Below are 23,155 nucleotides of genomic sequence, written 5' to 3' on the forward strand. Positions count from 1 at the left end.
CATCACAGTGGAACAGATATATGTAAATACCTATGTTGTATGGGTCACTTTAGCTATCTTTATAGGTAAGGGCATAATTCTGTCACTGAAAAATGTAAGTCCAATCAAATCTACCCATTCTAATAGTACAGAAACACTTGCTAGAGTAGAAAATGAAGATTGCCTTTGTTTATATTGTTCACCCCAGAATACTCCTGTCCCTCTAGAATGTCTAGTAAACATATCCCCCTGCCCCCAACCCCCAGCCCCCAGTTCTAACTACCCCATCTGGTGTTCCCCTTGTTCTTGGTAAATGCCCCCTCTGCAACACCTGTCATCCTCTGTGTTAGTTGCTCCCATGTTTGCCTCCCCTCCTGGACCACGAGGACACCAGGGGCAAGGTCTCTGTTTTATTCCTCTTTGGGTCTTAGTGTTGGAGGTTCCGCATACTGACTTGCCTATAATGAGTGTACAAGAGTACAATAAAAGATTGAAGAATGAGATATGTTAGCTCTCTTGAACCAAAAAAAAAGGTATAAACATGTCAGAAAAGCACTTATAAAAACTCCAGATTAAAAAATTGGATTATTGCCCTGGCCAGTTTGGCTCAGCGGTTAGAGCGTCGGCCTGCGGTCGGGAGAGACCCGGGTTCAGTTCCCGCTAAGGGCACGTACTTCGGTTGCAGTTTGTCCCGGGCCCTGGTTGGTCGTGTGGGTGACAGCCACTCGATGTGTCCCTTCACGTCGATGTTCCTCTCTCTCTCTCCCTTCCTCTCTCTCCCTCCCACTCTATCTGTACAAAAAATGGAAAAATATCCTCGGGTGAGGGAAAAAAAAAAAAAATTGGATTATTAACCACTGCTACTTTCCCCCAAAAGGCAAGATAATCTGATATAGGAAATAGACAAATATTGAATATCAATTTCTAGTAAAATATTCTATGAAAATTTCATCCTTAGACCGTATCTTTTAAAGTTACAAATCAAAAATCAGACATTAAGCATTACACAGAGCTAACAATATAAAGCAGACCAACATACAGATAGCAAGTTTAAAAAGATTTTATAAATTTTATAAATTTCCAAGTTTCAATCCTAAGCCTATGCATTATTTCCTCAAATTATAGCTCCAGCAACGTACTTCAACATCACTGATCAAATATTTAATTGATTTTGTCTATTTCACTACTATACCTAAAAAATGCAGCATGCAAATAATATACATTACACATTCAAGTACAAAAACTCACAAGGCTGACATGACAGTGGCACATTTCAACTGGGAACGCCAGGGGCAAACAGAATGTCCAGGGAAAGGGACTCTCAGTGCTGACTGACTCAGAGCAGCTTATCCTCATGTTTCAAGTGTGTGCCAGTCTTTTCAAAGATAAACATTTACGCAGCCTTTAGATGAGTGCAGCTTGCAGCTAACAATGTAAATAAACATGAAAACAAATGTCCCCTAAAGCCTGGCTACAGGTAACAAAGAGGGCTTGAAGGGGTTTATGAAGGAAAGGAACTCTCACTGTGATATGTACACTCAAGTCAGTTTGGGTTATGTTAATTTAAGGCTGAATAGTCTTGCATCACTTAATGATGGAAATATGTTCTGAGAAATGTATCCTTAGGCAATTTTCTTATGTGCAAACATCATAGAGTGCACTAACACACACATAGCCTACTACACACATAGGCTAGGTGGTACAGCTATTGCTTCTAGGCTACAAACCTGTGCAGCATGTTACTGTACTAAAAATACTGTAGACAATTTTAACACAAGAGTATGTATTTGTATATCTAAACATAGAAAAGGTACCGTAAAAATATAGTGTAAAATATTTTAAAAAACGGTCGCCTGCACAGGGTACTTACCATGAATGGAGCTTGCATTAACTCTGGGTGAGTTAGTGAGTGGGTATAAGTGAATGTGAAGGCCATTACTGTACACTACTGTAGATTTTATAAACATCACACACCTAGGATGCACTAAGTTTATGAATATGTATTTCTTTATTTGAAATAACCTTAGCTTACTATAACTTTTATCCTTTATACTCTTCTAATTTTTAAACTTTTTTTTTTTAAATCCTCGCCCGAGGACATTTTTGCATTTATCTTTATATAGAGCGGGAGGGAGAGAGGGAGGAAGAGAGAGAGAGAAAAACATCGACATGAGAGAGACACATTGACTGGTTGCCACATACACAACCCCAACTGGGGCCAGGAACAAACTGCAACCGAGGTACATGCCCTTAGTGGGAACTGAACCTGGGTCTCTCTGGTCAGTGGGCTGACGCTCTAACCGCTGAGCCAAACTGACCAGGGCTAATTTTTTAACTTTTTTATTCTTCTGTAATAACAGCTTAAAATACGCACTGCACTTTTGTACAAAAAATCTTTTTTTTAATCCTCACTCAAGGATATGGTTATTGATTTTAGAGAGAGTGAGAAACATCAACGTGAGAGAGAAACATCAATCAATTGCCTCCTGTATGCACCCTGACTGGGAATCAAACCTGCAACCTAGGTATGTGCCCTGACCGGAAATCGAACCCACAACCTTTTTTAGTGTATGGGACAAAACTCCAACAAACTGAGCCACCCAGCTAGGGTTCTTCTTTCTTTCTCTCTTTTTTTTGGTTAATCCTCACCGAGGACACTTTTTCCATTGGTTTTCTAATAAAGTGTGTTTGGGGGGGGGGGCATTGATGTAAGAGGGATTGGTTGCCTCCCACAGGACCCTGAGACCAGGGCTAGAGATAGAGCCTAAAGCCCAGGTACATGCCCCTGACTGGGAATCCAACCCGAGACCCTTTGGTCCTTGGGCTGATGCTCCCAACTGCTGAGCCAAACTGGCCAGGGGTCTTCTTTCATTTTTATCCTTTGCTATAAACTATTTTTCTACTGAAAAAAAAAATGTATTTTTTTACCTTTTAAACTTTTTTGTTAAAAACTAAGACAGTCACACACATCAGCCTAGACCTACCCAGGGTCAGGATCAGTATCATTGTCTTCTACCTCCATATCTTGTCCCACTGGAAGATCTTCAGGAACAATACATGCATGGAGATCTCATCTCCTATGACAGCAATGCCTTCTTCTGGAATACCTCCTGAAGGACCTGCTTGAGACTCTTCTTGAGGAGGTATAACTTTTTCAGAAATATGTCCATAGTGGTTTACTTGGTTTGTCTCTCTCTTTTTTTTTTTTTTCCATCACAGATATGCTTGTAAGCAGATAATCCACCATAAACATTCCTCTCTAATAATGAAAACCTTTCAGTGTTCAGGTTCATACTTTCAAACTTTTTAAGGAGCTGTTGAGGTCCGCAAAAGCTTCTGTTAAACCCTTCACTGTGAATTTTTCCAGGTTCTTCTTTTTCTACTCTTGTGATTTCCTTTTCTCTTACCTCTTCTCTAGCTATGAGTTCTTGTTACAGTTCCAAAAACTTACTAGTCAATTCTTTAGGAACCATTTCTAGGAGCTCCTCAATGTCATCCTCATCCACACCCAGGTTAAAGTTGTTTGCCATCTCAACCACAGTCTTGTTGATTTTTGCAACCTACTTATCTTTGGCAAATCCTCTGAAGTCATGGACAAACTTCTTGAGTATCTTCTTCCAGATACCATTCATACATGCCTCAAAAACATCACTCCAAGCCAAAGCAAAGATCTTGTTGCAGTCATAGATACTGTAACCCTTCCAAATCCTTCAGAATTGTTTCAAGGTCTTCTCAGAGTCTTCCTCCATTGCAGTGATAGCCTGGGCAAAGGTCTTCCTCTCAGGTAGCAGGCCTCAAAAGCTGCTGTAACTCCTAGATCCGCTGGCTGAATCAAATAAGTGGAGGGAAACGCCACTTTGATATTGGAATTAAGATCAACAATAAAAAGAGGAAGTACAGGAGAACTATCAACAATCAGCAAAAATTTGAAAGGTATGCTATCCAAACAGTATTTTTCCATTTCACTGGCATAGCAATTCAGGGCAGCATCTTGGAAGAGGAACTGGGTCATTCATGACTTCTTATTGTTCCTTTAGTATACTGGCAGTGTGTGCTTACTGATAAACTTGAAGGTCCTGGGGTTCTCACTATGCCAGACCACAAAGGGTTTCAATTTGTAGCTTGCAACATTGCCCCTAAGCAAGATTGTTATCCTGTCCATTAAAGCCTTGAAACATGGCAGTGACTTGGCCTCCTTATCAAAGTTCTTCCAGGCATCCCATTTCCAGAATAGGGAGGTTTAACCCATATTAAATATTTGCTCTGGCAAGTAATTTACCTCCACAATCAGCTTTTCTGGAGTTTCCCAAAATTCTCCAACTGCCAGCACCCACAGACTCACCACTCTTTTCACATTATGTAATGAATAACAATTTGTGAAGTGTTGAAAATATCAAGAACTAGCAGTAAATTCAACATCCTAGCCAGGTTCAACCTTTTCTTTCAACAATGAAAACAAACTTCTTGCTCCACCATGATCACCATGGTCCTGAGAGATACTCTTCTGTGTCTGGTCTTCCATACAGGTTGTTAGAGGTTTCTCCATGTCTGACATAGGCCCTTCTTGAATTTTTGTTAGTCCCATTGCCTTCAGTGAAGCACATCTTAACAGCTTCCATCACTTTGTTCTTATTCTTCAAGATCACAGCTATGGTGAAATGAGACTTGCCTGACTGGCAAGCAATAACTATCACTGACTTTCCACCTTCCTAATCCCTAATCACTTTTAATTTTGTCTCCAGGTCAATCACTCAATGTGGCCTCTTACTGGAAACACTAGCAGTGAATTTTGTATGTTTGGGGGTCACAATGAATAAACAAAATGAGATTAAATCAAGCACAGGAGAAAATGATGCAATGAAGACATGCACTAAACGAGATGTATGAGGGACTGCCAGTGTAACACAGGACACTGTTTTACAGCAAACTTTTTTTAATAAGCTGAGAGTACACTCTTAAAGAATGATAAAAGTATAGTAGAGTAAATACATAAACCAATAATACAGTCATGTATGATCATTATCAGTATTATGTAGCCACATAACTGCATATGCTGGACTTTTATATGACTGATAGCTCAGCAGGTTTGTTGACACCAGCATCACCACACTAGTAATGTGTTGTACTGTGATGGCTGAGACATCACAAGGCAATAGGAAGTTTTCGGCTCCACTATCATCTTATGGGACCACTGTTCCATATGTAGTTTGTCTTTGACCAAAACATTGTTATGCAGTGCATGACTGTACATGAAAACAAACCAGTTAATTATTTAAATAGAAGGTGACATATTTCCAGAGCCTTAAGTGATCAATAATTAGTTCAGACAGATTGTACATTATAAGGAAGCATAGATACTGACTAGTTCCACTATCATACAAAATAATAAAGTTACTTCAAGAAAATATATTTATCTATTCTCTCAAATGTGACTGTATTATGGAGATAAGAATAAAAAGTAATATTCTCATTTTGGTTTCTTGAAAATGCTAAGGTAACACATTTTGTGTCTCTGAACTTCTAATTTATCTGTAAAGGTTGTGGTGCTACTTAAGCAAGAATTTTTAAAACATGCAATACCTGACTATTTAATCAGGGATGCTGACCTCTCTTTCCTTAGATTGTCAAATAAAAAAAAATAAAAAAAAAGACAACAGCCAACACAACAATAGTTGTCTGGTGTGAATGAATCAAAATTATACCTATTTTTTGTCAGATTGGCAAAAAATATATTTTTTGGTGTGCCGTAGAATTTAGTACTTAGTTTCTTATGCCAGGAGATGGAAAGGTTGAAAATCGCTGCTCTATGATACAGGAACTGTTAACATTACAATTTCACAAATGAAGTTATTAGGAATCAGATAAGTCAATTACCTTGTCTAAGGTCACACAGTCAGTAAATGGTGGAGTCAGTAGTGGTGGATCCTTATGTTTATCTGTGTGTTTTTCCCAAATTGTTTCCGTAAACCATGTATTTATTCTTAAGAACTTAAAAAGTTTATATTATATAAATGCCCAACCAAATAAGGGCAGCACATCAATGTGAGAAAAGCAATGCTCTAAGAATCAGAAAAGAAATCCTAAGTCTAGGCTCTCCTTTCTCGTCTACTTACTAAGCTATGATGTCCTGGAAAAATAATTAAAATGGCAAGGCCTTAGGAACTTAAGATGGCAAGTGGTGGTGGAGTGGGATGGGGAACTCAGGTTGGTCTCTAAGTTCTTTAATATATTCTACAGACTAAATGTGCCCCCTCCCCCCCACACCAATTCATATATTGAATCCTAATACACAATGTGATGCTGTTTGGAAGTGGGGGCTTTGGGAGATGATTAAGTCCCCAGAAGTCTGAGGTTAGTGCTCTTACAAAGACGGTCCTCAGGGAGTTCTCTCACCTTTTCTACCATGTGAGAACACAGTGAAAAGACTGTGGGAACCAGGATGTGGGCTCTCAGCCAGCACTGTAATCTTTAAACTTCCCAGTCCCCAGAACTGTGAGAAATAAATTTCTGCTGTTTATAAACTACTTAGTCTCTGGTATTTTGTTATAGCAGCTTTAACAAACTAATATAGTACAATTTTCAGCAAGTCAAATGATTCTATGACTTCGTATTCTTAAAAATAACAGATTAACACATTTATATCATACTAAGAATGTAACCAAAATCCATATTTCTAAATTTTAAATCCAAAGTATGCTTTTGTTCTATTACCTCTACGCTAATATTTTGAATCATGGCTTCATTGTTATTTGAAGAGACATTCTTACCTACAAATAGGGGGAAAAGGTATTATACCAAAAATAAAGGTAAGTGATGGAAGCCTATTTCCCACTTCCTCTCAAATTACTTATTACATGTAAAGATGATACTTAAAAATCTTTGTGACTACAACATGAAGGCTCATTTTAATAATTTACTCAATGCCTAAAGTAAGTTGAAATCAATATATTTTTCTGTATTCAAGAAAAGACTTAACTTTTAGAATGTAAAAACTAACCCAACTAAAATGTTAAAAACCAACTTACACAGCTGTGACTTTGTGGGCTATAGAACATACCATGCTGAGAAAAGGAGGCAACTCTAGAAGCTCTGAACATTATTAAGAAATTACATCTCCACCACTTCAGACCGAGGAAATAAAATAAAATATAGAAAGGGGGAAAATTCCCTTTTATTTCTTCAACAAAAGTTCTTTTGATATCTGAAATATAGTATTTCTTTAGAGGAAATAATAAGAAGCCAACGATTATGAATATTTCTTAATTAAAAAACATAATGTGTTGTTTTAAGTATTTAAGGTGTTTATAAATTTTTCAAGTCTCAAGCCACCTTATTATCCCAGTTGTAGGATTTATTAATTTAAAAGAAACACATATGAAATCCTTGCACATCCCAATACCATTCTTTTTTCATTCAATATCAGGGTTTCTAACTAAATTATTACAGTCTTTGTTTATTGGCTCTGACTTATAACTGAACAACCACTGGTTGTTATTATTTTGAACTGTGTCTCATGGAGTCAACATTCTGTTTACAAAATATTATTTGAAAATTTTCCAATTGCCAAAATCCAAAAGATAGTACATTTCTCTTAACAGCACAGCTTGGAAAAATATACTCAGAAATGGTATCATGTGAAATTAAAATCTGAAAATAAGTAGGGTAGGCTACATGACTTATTGGTATATATACAGAAAATAGAAAATCAGAGTTAAATATACAAATTTATTTTAAAATAATCTACAATGATTTATATTCCAACCTATGCCATTTATAGAATGCCAAGACAATGTCTGAAAATTAAGCATTATTCTGAGTTTCCCAGAGAATACCAAAAACTGGTCTGAGTTTTCTCTAACTAAATTGACTATTAAACCAATGGATTTTAACAAAGATCTGTGGCTATATAAATACTACCTAATGAGGAAAAAATGAAGTTATTTTCTATATTGGGAATTATGACATACTTTAAAAAGCGTTACATTGACTCAAAAACCATACAGACTTCCCAAGAACTTTTGTAGAAAGTTATAATTTGATCAATCAAGATATTTAGAACATAGGATAAAAAAAGAAATTTAAAAATATTCACCTTCAATTGATATCATAGGTCACTGTTATACCACCTAATAAGATAATTAAAAACATGCAAGCAGCTGGTACTACAGCTAAACAGATTAATGTAATAGTCTGTAGTCATATATGCTGGCAAGGGGCTCGCCTCTTTGCAGAGAAGGTCAGCCGTCCTTGAAAAGAGGGGATGTGGGTGGTAGTGAGAGAATATTCCTTCTACCATGTGGCCTGTACTATAGTCACTTGGTTAAATGTCTATTGCAAACTACTTTTCTTTCATACCCAGCAAGGAGTCTCTCAGTTTTAATGGTTTTATAAGAAATACAGAAAGCTCATATCATCTGACAGAAAACATGAAAATTGGTCTCCTCCCAAAATTACAAGATATAATACATACACGAATAATATCTTTTCAATTTTTATGCTTTTTCAATTTTAATAAGTCAAATTAGTTAGGATATATGCAACCAAATTTTAACAAAAACTGCCAAAACAAGATCTACTCTATTACCCAGGCATCATATAACAATCATACTGGTGCCTTAGGAGTTAAAAGCAGCTACACTCTATCTTGAATCAATGAAGCAAAAACCACAAAAGACACAAATCCAAAGTAAAACCTCCCAGCCTATAAAAAACAAATCTATAAACATTAGGCACACAAAGCTATAGTTAGGGTCCATCGATTTTAAATTTCAAATATTTTTTGTCAAAATTCCAAACATCCATCTCTGAAGTCATACTAACAGTAAAACATCTTCCTTTCATCTTTACTATGTGTACACTTTTGTTATACACAGGCAATTTAAAATACTGTATCAGAGACTGAGAGTTTCAAGCCTTAGGTTAAGCTTATTCTTAGCTTTCCTTCTGCTAACAGACAAAAGTTATTTTTCCTGTGAGACACATTTTTTAAAAAATTTCCTTTTAGTGTCTCTATATTAAAGCACTATAAAAAAAAATTCTACATTACCAAAAAGATAACAATGATGACAATGATGATGATATCAACTGGAAGATAAAATCAGGTAATATTTATTCAGCATTTACCACATGATATTACCTCATTAACTACTCATAAGTGTGTTTTATTACTCCCATTTTAAAGATGTGGAAAGTGAGGCTAAAATTTGTCCAAAGTCTCTGACGTCAGGATTAGAACCAACTCACTGTGTTTAGGCATTACTAACAAACAAACAAAAACAAAACAAAACAACAGCCCTGTTCTGTGTGGCTCAGTTGGTTTAGCATAGTCCCATGCACCAAGAGGTCACCAGTTCAATTCCTGGTCAGGGCACATGACCAGGCTGCTGGCTCGATTCCGAGTAGGGAGCATGCAGGAGGCAGCCGATTGTTGTTTCTCTCTCTCTCTCTCTCCTATAAAAACATATTTAAAAAAAAAATTTTTTTTTAACAACAATAAGAATACAGTCCTCTTGAAACTGAAAATCTAGGCCCACAATAATAGAAACAAATAATGGTTAAAATATAGATGTAGGTGATCAATTCAAAAGATAATAAACCTTGGCATATGCTATAAAAGACTACACCCGTTTGAAGGTCAAATGAGGACTAAGGCCACAAAGTTGACAATTTACATGAGGTAAGCATAAAAGAATAATAATGTCATGGCTTTGCACTTAGATTTTCCAAAGGCTTTGTTTCATGTATTTTATCTCAGTCGTTAAAACAGTTGTGAGAAGGATGCATCCATTTTATAGATGACAAATTAAGGCTAATCATTATCTTGGACCCAAGTATATACAGCTTGTATATGTTCATACTAGGCCGACAGCCAGAATTGTCTAGCTGTGCAGGAAGGTCAGGATTTCTGAGGCAGTTCAAATAATACAAAGGTAGAACTGCTAGGATGTCTGAGGGTTGGAATATTCACATTTTTCCAATGACCTATTTCTAGTTAGTTTAAAAGGGCTATGATGGCAGGAGAAAAATCATTTTCATTTACAAAAGTAAATTTTACTGACAATTCTGTTGCCATTTTAGTGTGATTCTGCAACAATTCCTAGGTTTTATCAGTTAACCTTAATATGAAAATATACCCCAGAGCTGTGTTTCTATGAATTCTGCATTTAACCCAAGTGTCAAATTCACAAGTAAACTCATTATATTGTAAGAGCTATTGCCTACTGAGTAGAAAAATATTCATTTCATACTTTAAATACTATAATACTATTTAATAAGAGCACTGGCCTGCCAACTACTGAAAGCTTGTTTTTATATACTGTACCACCTGAGCTTTTTATCTTGCCTTTTTAATTACAACAATAAATTAATATCTTAACATTACAACACTGACAGGCATTGATTAAAAATATATTAGTTAACAACATTAGTATTTATTGTGCAAAGTTGCATTAGGAGTTCATTTTCAAAATACAATTATCATCCAATAAAACTAAGATCCTTTAATCTTCAAACTATTCAAGAAGAAAATAAATTGCAAGATAATACTTTGCATTCACATTAACACATTTCTCTTAACTTTATATTATGTCCATTATTTACTATAATTAGCAAAACTATAAATGTAATTGTAAAATATAATTTACCAACAAAATTTATATACATATAGATTTTCCTTCCTTTGAAATATATCTTAATTTTCCTTTTGCCTTGGTTATTTTTTATTGTATTTATATCTAATAATGATATTGCCACCATAGATTTCACATGAATTATCATATTAACATTCCTCAGTTACACGCCAAATCATAAATCTTTATTTAACTATTGGTTACATTCACCTATTTATTTGGGGTGATCAGCTATAACGTGTTCAGAGAGAGGATTCCACATATTATTTAATATGTCAAATTCCAAGTTTACATCACACTTCGGCACCAAAATGATCTGGAGAATGGCAGCATTTATAAGGTAAGATAGGTACAGTGAAAACATAATGACAACATACAAGCCTCACTGCTGTGATAATACCTTCTAGAACACCCTGGGAACATCAGCCTTTTGCAGTATCCGTGACACTTGAACGACTGATTATTTATACAGACCCCAACTGGTATAAAATAAAGATGTCAAGTGTTTCAATTACCATCTCATTTCTGGAATTCATAAACAAACTGTAAAAACTTTCACATGTAGCACCTTCTTATTAAGTGCTTCCCGTATACAAGGCCCTACTCTAGATGTTAAAAGCTTGCCTGGGATCTGAGGAAACAAATAACACAGTTCCTATTAGGAATACAGAGTATGTGTTCAAATAAAAATATAAAGATTCTAAGCATAAATTCCATATTTATAATATAAAAGGAGTGACAGCTTAATATTCAAATGAGTTTCCAAGTGTACAATGGTTCTTGCATATATTTTACAGTGTCATTACACAAGTATCAGAACTAATTAACCATAAGGACAGTGTACTCAAATTAAAGTATTTCTTCAACAATCTGCTTTGCTGTCTATAATGCCAAAATGTACTATTATTGAATCTGTACATTTTCCCCTAAAAGTAAATCTAGTTCTTATATCATTCTGGCTCAGTATATACATTTTCAAATATTACTGGTAATACTTTAGTCTTTCTTCTTTCTAGGTTTCTCTGTTATAAAGGTACAAACTCCATAAACACTCAAGCAAATTCAAGTTAAAAGGAGAATATTAACAAAGAATAAATAAGATACATTATTTTCTTAACTAGTGTATCCTTTTTAAAAAATCACTAGTTGAGACCATAACTGTCCTGTTTGCTGAAGAGCCAAACAGGATATTAACAGACAGCACTTAATGTAACCACAGATTACATTTTATACTCTTAGTTGCTCATAAGCAGTACATTACGTTTTAGCAGAAAACTTAAAAAGGAAGCCTTTAGTACTATAACACATATACTGATAAAACAAAAACAACAATGGATTATAATGAAGCTTCATACACATGTGCATTCATTCCAATTATCCCAACAAAGGTTAACAACAGATGTCTATAGCAAGTCCATTCATTTAAGAATTTAGAAAGCCACATTTTCCATTATTCAATAAATCTGAAGAACAATAGCATGTCATAATATCCTTTACATTTGTCATATTTTTAAAGTATAGGTTCCTTACTACTCTAAGGTTAGAGTCCTATAAAATTGGGCATTTTGTACATTATCTTGTAATATTATGTATCTATGCATTCATCACCTACCTATAGGAATTAAAAGTCCCATCAGAATCTAAGGTAGAACTGGTTCTTCTTCCATTTTTATTTGAGTCTCCTGGAAAAAAAATTTAAAAACACTGAAATAACGGAGATTACAGAACTGAATATTTCCGTTGAAAAGTTACTATGTGAAAGCTCTATGCAGTATGTTGGGTCAGAAGGTGTATATCCCCTTATCCCTCCCCCAAATGTCTTTTATAATCAGAGCCCATTAGGCCAAAAATTGATTTTGATGCTAAGATATAAACCAATAAAACTGCTTCTAAGGTAGATAGGAATACTGCCAAAGTGATTGTTACCAGGAACAAATGAAGTCCAGTACAGACATTTTCTTCTTATGAGTCACAGGCTAGCCAAATTTTATAAACCACTTAATCCTACACTAATGTTTATAAACAAAGGGCAACTGTATGTTAATGACCAAGTCAGTCTCCCTGACCACTGGTAAAGTCAAAAGAAGCCGCCAGAGAGCAGACTTAGAATGTTTTCCAGCCTCCAGTTCACCCTATCTAAACATCTGATAAGCACAGAAGTAAAATAGAAAGCAGAATTGGGAGGTGATGAACAACAATGCATTCTAGTGAGCTTTGAATACGTCTTAATATTCTTCCCAAAACTTAGGTTTTAGCTGTGGGCAAAAGTTCAACAGTTTAAACTTTTTTTTTTAAATAACATCAAAAAGTATGTCTGCCTCATGTAGTAATATCAAACATTTAGAAAATAAAACATTTTCACTTCAGAAACTGGCATATTCATAAATTCAGATTTAGAACAAATTTATACCTATCAGTTTAAAATTATAGAATAGAAATAAATTTGCTAAAGGAGTTAAAAATGCTTACCAATGTCACAATATAAAATACATATTCTTATTGACAAAAGTTTAATATTAATAGTTTAAAATTTTAAATGTATACTACAAAGTATAGTTTTATGAAACCACAGTATACTACTATAAAACATATTTAGTTTTAGAAACAAATAAAAAGACTATAATCTGACTATATTTTATACTCCTAATTCCTATAATGTAACTTTCAAACATCAGGTTATATACCTTTTTATGATATTTAAAGCTTAATAATTTAATTATACATCCAATTTTAATTTATACTTTTAATCCACTCTGAACAAGCTAAGGTGCCACTGGAGATCATCACAGTGGTCCTGGTTAAGTCAAATAGTAATTACAGAGCTTTCACTTTAAAGATGAGATTATTTTTAATTATTGAGTATAGTACTTAAAGTACCATACTTATATAATTATGCTACTCATTAAATGGTTATTGAAAGCTGAAATGTAATTTTAATGACAGCTACCTATTTTTCTTTGCACACTTTACCGTTGACAGATTAGTCAAGAATGTTGGTTCCCTTCAGAATCTTTGCAGCTGCACCCAAGTTCCAGGAGGACAAGAACTGGACTGAGCCCACTTACGAACTTTTAACTCTATTTCATTTTTTCAAAATGTACTTTGTTTTTTTTGATTAAACAAAAATCCTAAAATGGATTATAGAACTTGAAGATGTTGACAATTATTATAGAAGAAAATAATCCAAAAAAAGTTAAGTGTTTAAGATCAATCTAGCTGGGTACACTTCGTTAATTCTTTAAAAACATGAGTACCGTAAGAATTCTCATTCAAAATAGTTCATTTCCTTTAAAAAAATTAATAGTATTACAATAAAATTTAAGTAATTAGTTTCTATCTTGCTAAATGAAAATTTCCTACAACACATGTTATATAACAGCTTGCAGACACTTCCTGTGAAACACTCCATAATCAGCATAGAATAAGTACATCATATATTGAAAAATATGAGCCTTCTCTCTAAAATGAAAGATTATGATTACTTAAATATATAAAATCTCACCAATAGAACATTTCTTGCCTTCCGCTGATATTTACAGATCAAATATAAAATCCTTCCATTAATTAAGACTTCCAGGTTTTTAAAAAAACTAGGTTTTGTCATAATACATTACAAAAGTGTTCTTCATTTTATACCTGTTATGAAATTAATATATCACATTAAATGTAACCTTCAAAGTATGGTAATAAGAGAAAAAAGCAGTTTTTCTTTCTCAAAAACATACCAAATAAGGAGTACAATTGTTTCTCTAAACAATATTAGAGAAGAGATTTCAGAGTTTGCTATACGAGGAAAAGGCAATAAAGTTTTGAAGAGGAAAACACTGCTTTGTTCCTTCAATCCTCTGGTTGAAATTAATTATAGCAAATGCTTATGAAAACATCTGTTTCTTACAGGTATAAATTCTTAATTTTAGTATGGACGATTCCAGACTTTGGAAGGAAATTGTCTGACAATTGAAAGGTTTACCAAAAAAACCCCACAACAACAGAGTTTGCAATTCTTGAAAATTGTATATAGAGTGTGCTATATCCTGTAGAGACTTTCATTTGTTTGAAACATTTGGAGGGATTTAAAACTGGTAAGTAGGAAAAATCAAAGACAAACAGAAAGGCTCATCGTTCATTTTTAAGCTGCTTTACAATTAAAAACATCTCTGTAACACAATAAACAACAAATAAGAATTATAAACAAATATTAATTTACTATCAACTTAATTTTAAGGTAAGTATAATATCTAAGTATTAATTTTATCAGGGATTTTAATAAGCCTAACACAATAATATGGGAAGGTATGTTGTAGTGTTCCCTAAAAAAAACAACAGAGGGTGCAAGAGAGTTTAATATAATGTTTTTAGTTGCTCTTAATTCTAGAACTAAGTTACCAGGTAGCAGTAACTATAAAAGGATGCATCAGTTGTTTTCAGAACTAACACTCTTTCTCACAGACACACACACACAAATACATTATTAAAGTAATCTTACACAAAGACTTTTAAATGATCAAAGAACACAAATACTTAAATGTTTTAAGATAACAATTAACACTTGCTTAAAAAGCAATTGAACAATAAAGTAAAATTTAAAATATAATTATGATTTTAAAGATATTTCAATATTTAACATAAATTAATCAGTAAAATAATCTGGACTCAGTAAAATAACTAAGTAAATTTAAAATAAATGCATAATTGCCCTGGCCGGTTTGGCTCAGTGGTTAGAGCGTCCGCCTGCGGTCCGGAGAGAGACCCGGATTCGGTTCCCGCTGTCATGTACCTCGGTTGCAGTTTGTCCCCGGCCCTGGTTGGGTCGTGTGGGTGGCAGCCACTGGATTTGTCCCTTTCGCACCGATGTTTCTATCTCGCTCTCTTCCTCCCACTCTATCTCAACAAAATATTGAAAAATGTCCTCGGGTGAGGATTAAAAAAAATTTTTTAAATAAATAAAAATAAATACATAATTATATACAAAATATATCATACATATTATGTTACTATATAAGTAATATAACATTGTTTAGCATTATATATTTATGGAGACAGTTCATCAATTACTTGGGACCATTACAGTTTGAAATTTATATAACATTTCTCATTAGTTCGTAAGTTTGTAAAATGAGTTCATAACATTCACAATTAAAATAAGTTGTCTAATTTGAAAAAATGCTTGTAGTTATATTGCTTCATATGAGGATATAAAGAGCATAGTATTTTCCACTAGTAATTTCTAATATACATGTATCTAACTTATTAAACCAATAATACATATAGTGGTTACTTATATTTCGAAGAAAGAAAATCGAATTCCAGACTCCTTTTTAGCTCTTAACTGCAGTCATGTTTAGTGAAGGACATTTTTAGTATCTATCTGTGCACTGTTGAGATCACACTAAACGAAAGTTTACAATAGATTCTATAGTGCTTTTTATGCACAAGTATGTGCTTTATGAAGAACCAGAGATTTTAAGCTAGGTTTCAGGTTTAAAAGAACCAGAATAATGCTATGAATAAGCACATGTACTCAATTGTGCCTTCAGTGTACATCTAAAAAACATCAAGTTTTAGAGTATCACATCACAGTAGGTATAAATTCTGGTAACTATTACATAATAAAAAGGGGTTTATCCATGAATTGTAAGAGAAATGTCACCAAGTATGTGTGATGAACATTTAATAGAAAGAAGGGGAAAAAAGATCTGGTTCACACTCACTAAAAACAAAGCTATGGGTAACCACATTTTAGTTGTGATAGGATAAGATGGTATAAATGTTAGTAGAAAGACCTATACAATCTTTTCTGTCTTTTCAAGGAATTAGCATTACTACTGAAATGTTTTAGTTACATTTAGAATCCCATTTTAAGTAATGATTTTTTTTAAAATCTATGAATTAATTATATTCATATTGACACATGGTAAAGGCAAAGCATAAGATCTGGTATCAGTATAGCCACACTAAAGGTATCACCTCATTTCAGGAATCAGATAAACAACAGTCTTTCTAGGCTAATTATTTATGCTAAAATTCAGGACCACTCACAGTGCTCAATACAAAAAATTTATGTACTTAGTATTTTTTTCATTTCCTCTATTACTGTCAATTTATCTACTTTCTATTGATTTAATGGTCTCATTTAGTTCTTTATGTAATATTTTCAAATTATTTTTTAGATAGGGAAAATTCAGATGTAAAACAAATACACAAAAACTATTTTAAATAAATAAATTTTAAGTGGAATATTTTAATTTGAGATTAAATTTTTTGTTATTCCTATTAAATCATTAATATAATTATTTTAAAAAGAAAGCAATTACATCAACAGAGTGGGAGAACACAACTCCAAATTACCCTCCCTCGGAACCACTGAAAACAAGCATTGAAACAAGGGAATACTTGCCCTTGCTCTACCCTCCCTGGTACAGTTTTGAAGAGGAAAACCAGCTCCAGCATGGGAACCTAGTACCTGGAGGTTCCAGGGATAGCAGAAAAGATCTATTTGCAAATAACTGTGCAAATGTGTACTAACTTGAAAGACTAAAACAAGATGCTCATCTCTTTTTCATCTAACAAAAATATATATAGTGGGAACTGCTTGTCAACACACTGTAAACCAAACAAACTAAAAACCAGCAAATGCAGAAGCATGGGCAAAGATTACCACTGAAACATAAAATTGACCACTTAAGGCCTGGGACCGACGGCTTATGAGAGTTTCTTTGGGAAATTAGGACATTCAAAAGCACCCAGGTATACAGGGGAAAGTAGAAGACCATACACATGCATGGGATAAGCTGCATGATCAGAAAGAAACTGAGAAAAGCTTAAGCTTCCAAGTTAAGTTGATCACTAGGATGAGTACAAGCCTGGCTAACAAATGAAGGACTATCATAGCACAGAGTCAATCCACAAAGACAAAGAAACGTTTATTTTTTGTTTGCTTATGTTGTGGTTGTTTTAGGCCCTGACATTCAGGGAAATCTCTTGTTAAAACCCTAGCAGAACACAAACTAAGAAATAAAAACTGCAATGACTACATATGTCAAGGTCTAAATATTAGCGAAAATATTTTTAGAAAGTCACTACACACAAAACTAAAACAGTTTTAAGAATATAAAAAATAGCACACTTTGGTGAATGGGGGAACCTGATACCCAGAATTACCAAATAATAATATTCAAATATCCAGTTGTCAACAACAACAAAATCACAAAGGACACAAAGAAATGGAAAGCACAACTCATCAAAGGAACAAAAATAAATGGACAGAAACTATCCCTGAGGAATCTAGAAATTACAATTACTAAACAAAAATTTTAAAACAACTTTCTTAATGATGCTCAAAGAGGAAAAAAAATAGATAAAGAAAGAAAGGAAATCAGGTAAACAATGAATGAACAAATTAAGAATATCAATAAAAAGAAATAATAAACGAAAACAATTTCTGGAGTTGGAAAATACAATAACTGAAATAAAAATTCATTAGAGGAGTTCGACAATATGTGTGAGCACGTAGAAGACAGAAACACAAACCTTGATGATTGGGCTACTAAAATTATTAAGTCCAAGGAGCAAAAAGAAAAAAAAGTAAACAGAGCCTATGAGACCTGTATAATAACATCAAACACATCAACATATGCATTATGAGAGCCTGATACGTTACTTATCTGCTCAATATCTCAGTTTCCTCATTTGTAAAAGGAGAAGATAACTTCTATCAGAAAGTGTGGTTATGAGAATTAAATAAAATAAGCGCAGGTAAAGTATTTAGTGTAGAATATAGCACAATGTTAAGTCCTTAATAAATTACAGCTATTATTTTCAGGAACACTTTAATCAATGTATTTAAGATACTGGAACCAGTGAAAGAATAAAAAGCAGAGGATATTAATTCTATTGAAAGAGAATAAACTTATTCATAATTTAAGTAATTGAAAATTGCAACTTTTTTCTCTTAGTAATTACAAAACGTTTCTGATGTATTTTTTTTTTTTTAATTATCAAGAAGTATCTTTCATGAATTATAGAATGAGGGCATGTAAAATTTGTGGTATCCTTTTAATATCCTTCCTGATGGTGATCATACCAAATATTGAATATAATATACAGGATAGGGTAAAAGTAGGTTAACATTTGTAAGTACATGAAACAGTTTATTTTTATATTATTTATTATTGTTGTTTTCCATAAAAACAATTGTAAACCTACTTTTGCCCGACCCTGTAAACAAAGAGTAGAAAAATAGTAAATTTAAAGTATATTGGTCTTGAAATATAAAGTCATCTAATGCATGAGCTTAATATATATAACTGTTATCAGAATTGATAAAATGTAGATAAGGAACTAAAACTATACTCAATCTAGTAATAAACTGAAACTACAGTATAGTATATATTACACATGAATCAGTATAAAACAAGCTTTAAAAAATTCATTATTATGCAATTGAATGGAACTAAGGTCCAATTCTAAGGCCTATATAATCACATGTAAAATACCCAGTTGAAGTTAATATGTAATAATACGCAAATATTTCTATTTTTTATGAATGTCAATTTGAGGCATATTGTTATTTCTCTAGGCACTCCGTGGATTTAAAGCTGCTGATGTCTCAGAAAAAATAAGTAGACTGAGAATCATTCAAGAAAACAGAATTTTTTTTTAGAGAGAAAGAGAAAGTGAGAGGGAGAGAGAGAAACATCGATGAGAGAGAACATTGATGAGAGAGAACATTGACTGGCCGCCTCCTGCATGCCCCTCACTGGGAATCTGGCCCACCACCTGGACATGTATCCTGACCAGAATTGAACCGGTGACCCCTTGGTGCTTGGGTGGACACTCAACCACTGAGCCACATCGGCTGGGCAAGAAAACAAAATTTTAATGCAAAATTAATTTTCTGGGTCATACCATCTACAGTGATTATAAGAAAGATAGGACCAGATCAGATTATGTTCATGTGAACATGATCATCCACATCACCTGGGAGCAGGTATGTAGGGTATGTGCATGCGTGGGTGCAGATGCAATGGTGAGAGATGAGGAGAGAAGGAGGGTAACGAAGGGAGTAGTGAGAAGGGGCAGAGAGAGAGAGAGAGCCAGAGAAAGAGAGAGGTGAGATTATATAATCATGGGTTGGGTACAGAATTCCCTACTTTTAAGTCTTCACAAATTATTCTAATGACCTATGAGTCATTTCTAGCCCCAAATAGTAAACGTCTACTATGCTAAAAGAGACAGTCTCTTTTTGTACAAGGCAATGCAATTTGTTCCAAATAAAGAAATTTCTGGTATCTCATGTTACCATTTACTATGGAATATCAATGAGGCACAAGCTTTTATCTCATTTTCCAGCAATAGTAGTGAATGGCATTGAGCTGTACCAACTCTGTACACTATCATAATATGACCGGTAGCATGTACTGATTATTGGGGGGAGGATGCAAATTTGAGATGACAAGCAGAACACTGCTATTGGACTACGTGGACTACCTGGCCCTTGAAAGCACCTTCCTACAAAAAAAGTTACACAATGCCAATGCTGTAATTTGGACAATTCAAAACACATTTATACTAAGTAGTTAAATAACCAAATAGACTTTGAGAAGAGCTTCCTCAGAAATAAATGTGTTGACAATAAATATATTTCTTTAAACTTGGAGAAAAAGTATTAAGACCAAAAATAATTATTATCTAATTTTCCCTTTGATATATATTTTTTCTTACTAAAAATACAAATATAACGATTGGGTGTAAACTTTGACATATTTAGTTTTGCTGCTAGTCTAACAAAAGTTTCAATGAACTCCCCATCCCTGCCACACTTACAATAGCTTTTCAAAGAAAATCTAACTGATACTTATGGAATTCTAACACTGGCAATAAATGATCTGTTTAAGGCCTAAATAAATATATATAACAAAAGTAATATACATATTTGCTAAATAAATATATTATAAATATATATATATATTTGCTAAATAAAATAAAATACACCTGGTATTAAAGTCCTATTTCATTTTCTATAAATCTTTCAAATAGTAACTGTAAAATATTTATATATTCTTTTTCTTCAATGTATAGAACAGGAAATACCTTTTCCTACCAAACAGATTCCTTTGGGAACTTCCCATTTTCAGTATTACAATCAGTGAGAGATCCTTTAAGATTGGTTATCATCTAGTGGACAAGATCTCATCAAACATGAACAAACCCATTAACCCCCAGTATTTAACTTGAGATAGTTCACATTTAAAAACTCCCTTTTTGCCCAGCCAGTGGGGCTCAGTGGTTGAGCATCGACCATGCACCAAGAGGTTGCTGGTTCAACTCCTGGTCAGGGCACATGCCCAGGTTGTGGACCAAATCCCCAGTGGGACCATGCAGGAGGCGGCCAATCAATGTTCTCTCTCATCGATGTTTCTATCTCTTTCTTCTTTTCCCTTCCTCTCCCTCTAAAATCAATAAAGGAAAAAACACAAAACAAAACAAAAAAAATCCCACATGATCTCACTTATATACGGAATATAATGAACATAACGGTCTGAGGAATATGGTAGACCCAGAAACATGGAAGTAGGGCACAGACTGACATCCCTCAGAAGAGGGGGTGGGGGGTGGGGTGGGAAGAGATGAACCACAGAACTTACATGCATGTATGCATGACCAACTGACATGGACAATGAAGCCGGGGGCGGGGTGGGGAGGGGGGTGCCAATGGGGTAAAAAAGAAGAAATAGGTGTAACAAAAAAATAAAATAAATAAAAAATAAAAAAACTGCAAAGAAAAAAAAAAAAAAAGAAAATACATGTGAATAACTTAACAATGTAACTGGCACATAGAAAAAAGCTGCATAAATATTAGTGTTAGCATTATTATATAAAAAAAAATGTATGATTCCATTATATGAAAATCTAAAACAGGTAAATCCATAGCAACAGAAAGAAGATTAGTATTTCTTTTCTTTTCTTTTTGTTAACCCTCACTTGAGTATATTTTTCCATTGATTTATAAAGAGAGTAGAATAGAGAGAGGGAGGGAGGGAAAAAAAGAGAGAAAGACAGGATAATTAAGAAACAAAACATAGTTATTTCCTTATTGCCTTATCATCACAATTGTTTTGATATTTGTATGTCTCAACTTTGGAAGGAAGAATCTATCTTTTACATTCTGTTTTATTGTTGTCCTCCCACTACAAATATTATGTATATGAATCAAGTTTTGAATGAAAATTAAATTTATATCAAATAAAAAATAATAATAATAATCATGGATTTATCAAATTTTCTCTGTAGTTCTATTCATTCTGGCTTTGGATATTTTGAGGCTGTTTTATTAGCTAAACTGTTTTATCTTTCAGATGTACCAAAATTTTTATCATTATTAGGAACTTCCTTTATCTCTTACAGTAATATTTAACTTAATGCCTTTTTGATACTAATAAACCACCCCGATTTTCCTTTAGTTGGTATTTTTCTGATGTAGCAGTTGAGTACCCTTATTTTCAGCCTTTTAGTGTCCTTATGTTTTAGAAGTGGCTCTTAATAGACCACATATAGCTAAAATTTAAAAATAGTATATCTGATCATCTCTGTCATTTAGCTGGAGAGTTTAGCACATTACCTTTTTTTTAAGATTAGTGATACATTTTGTATCTACCATCTAACTTTTGGCTTCTTTTATTTTATTTTATTTTATTTATCCTCACCCGAGGACATTTTTCCATTTTTTGTTCAGATAGAGCAGGAGGGAGAGAGAGGAAGAGAGAGAGAGAGAAACATCGATGTGAAAGGACACATCGAGTGGCTGCCACCCGCACGACCACCAGAGCTGGGGACAAACTGCAACCGAGGTACGTGCCCTTAGCGGGAACCGAACCCGGGTCTCTCTGTACTGCAGGCTGACGCTCTAACCGCTGAGCCAAACCGGCCAGGGCACTTTTTGCTTCTTTTAAAATACCTATTTTTTCCATGGTTCTTGTTTCTTACTTTTTAAAAAAATAGTTTACTGGTTTTTAGAGAGAGAGGAAGGGAGAAGAGAGAAACATTGATGTTAGGGTAGGAACACCAATTGGCTGCCTCCTGCATGGCCTCCACTGGGGATCCAACCCCTAACCTGGGAATCAAACCAGCAGCCTCTTGGTGCATGGGACAACACCCAATCAACTGAACGGCACAGGCTAGGGCTAAATGCAATTTTCTTTTGTAATCAATTTGTTTCTTTTTTCTGGTTGTGTAGAAGATCTCTTTATCTTTGATTTTCTGCAAATTTGTTATACTATGTCTGGGTGTGGATACTGTAAAGTTCTGAACCACTCCCAGCCATTATCTCTTCAAATATACCCTCACATTGGCTTCCTCTCTTCTTTCCTTGTTGGTCTCAGTTGCACAGTAGACCTTCTTATTCTTCCTTCCATCTTTTAACCTCCTTGTCATATTTCACATCTCCTTTGCTCTCTGTGCTGTATTCTGGGTAATTCCTTCAAATCTATTTTCCAGTTCATAATATATCTCTTCAGCTACATCCAATCTATTTAATCCAACTGATGAGA

At 34.0% G+C, this 23,155-nt stretch overlaps 1 protein-coding gene across 3 annotated transcripts in view; it reads right to left on the reverse strand.

Moving 5' to 3' along the window:
- The window catches only part of TBC1D5 (TBC1 domain family member 5), a 504,213-nt gene that overhangs the window by 241,943 nt on the left and 239,115 nt on the right, over window positions 1-23,155 (reverse strand). For all 3 annotated transcript variants that reach the window (XM_036267496.1, XM_036267498.1, XM_036267497.1), the window contains one exon: window positions 12,220-12,289. In XM_036267496.1, coding sequence (XP_036123389.1) covers window positions 12,220-12,289 — 70 coding nt within the window. The remainder of the gene's footprint in view (window positions 1-12,219; window positions 12,290-23,155) is intronic.

Source organism: Molossus molossus, unplaced genomic scaffold (assembly GCF_014108415.1).
Source record: "Molossus molossus isolate mMolMol1 unplaced genomic scaffold, mMolMol1.p scaffold_m16_p_18, whole genome shotgun sequence".
NCBI lineage: Eukaryota > Metazoa > Chordata > Mammalia > Chiroptera > Molossidae > Molossus > Molossus molossus.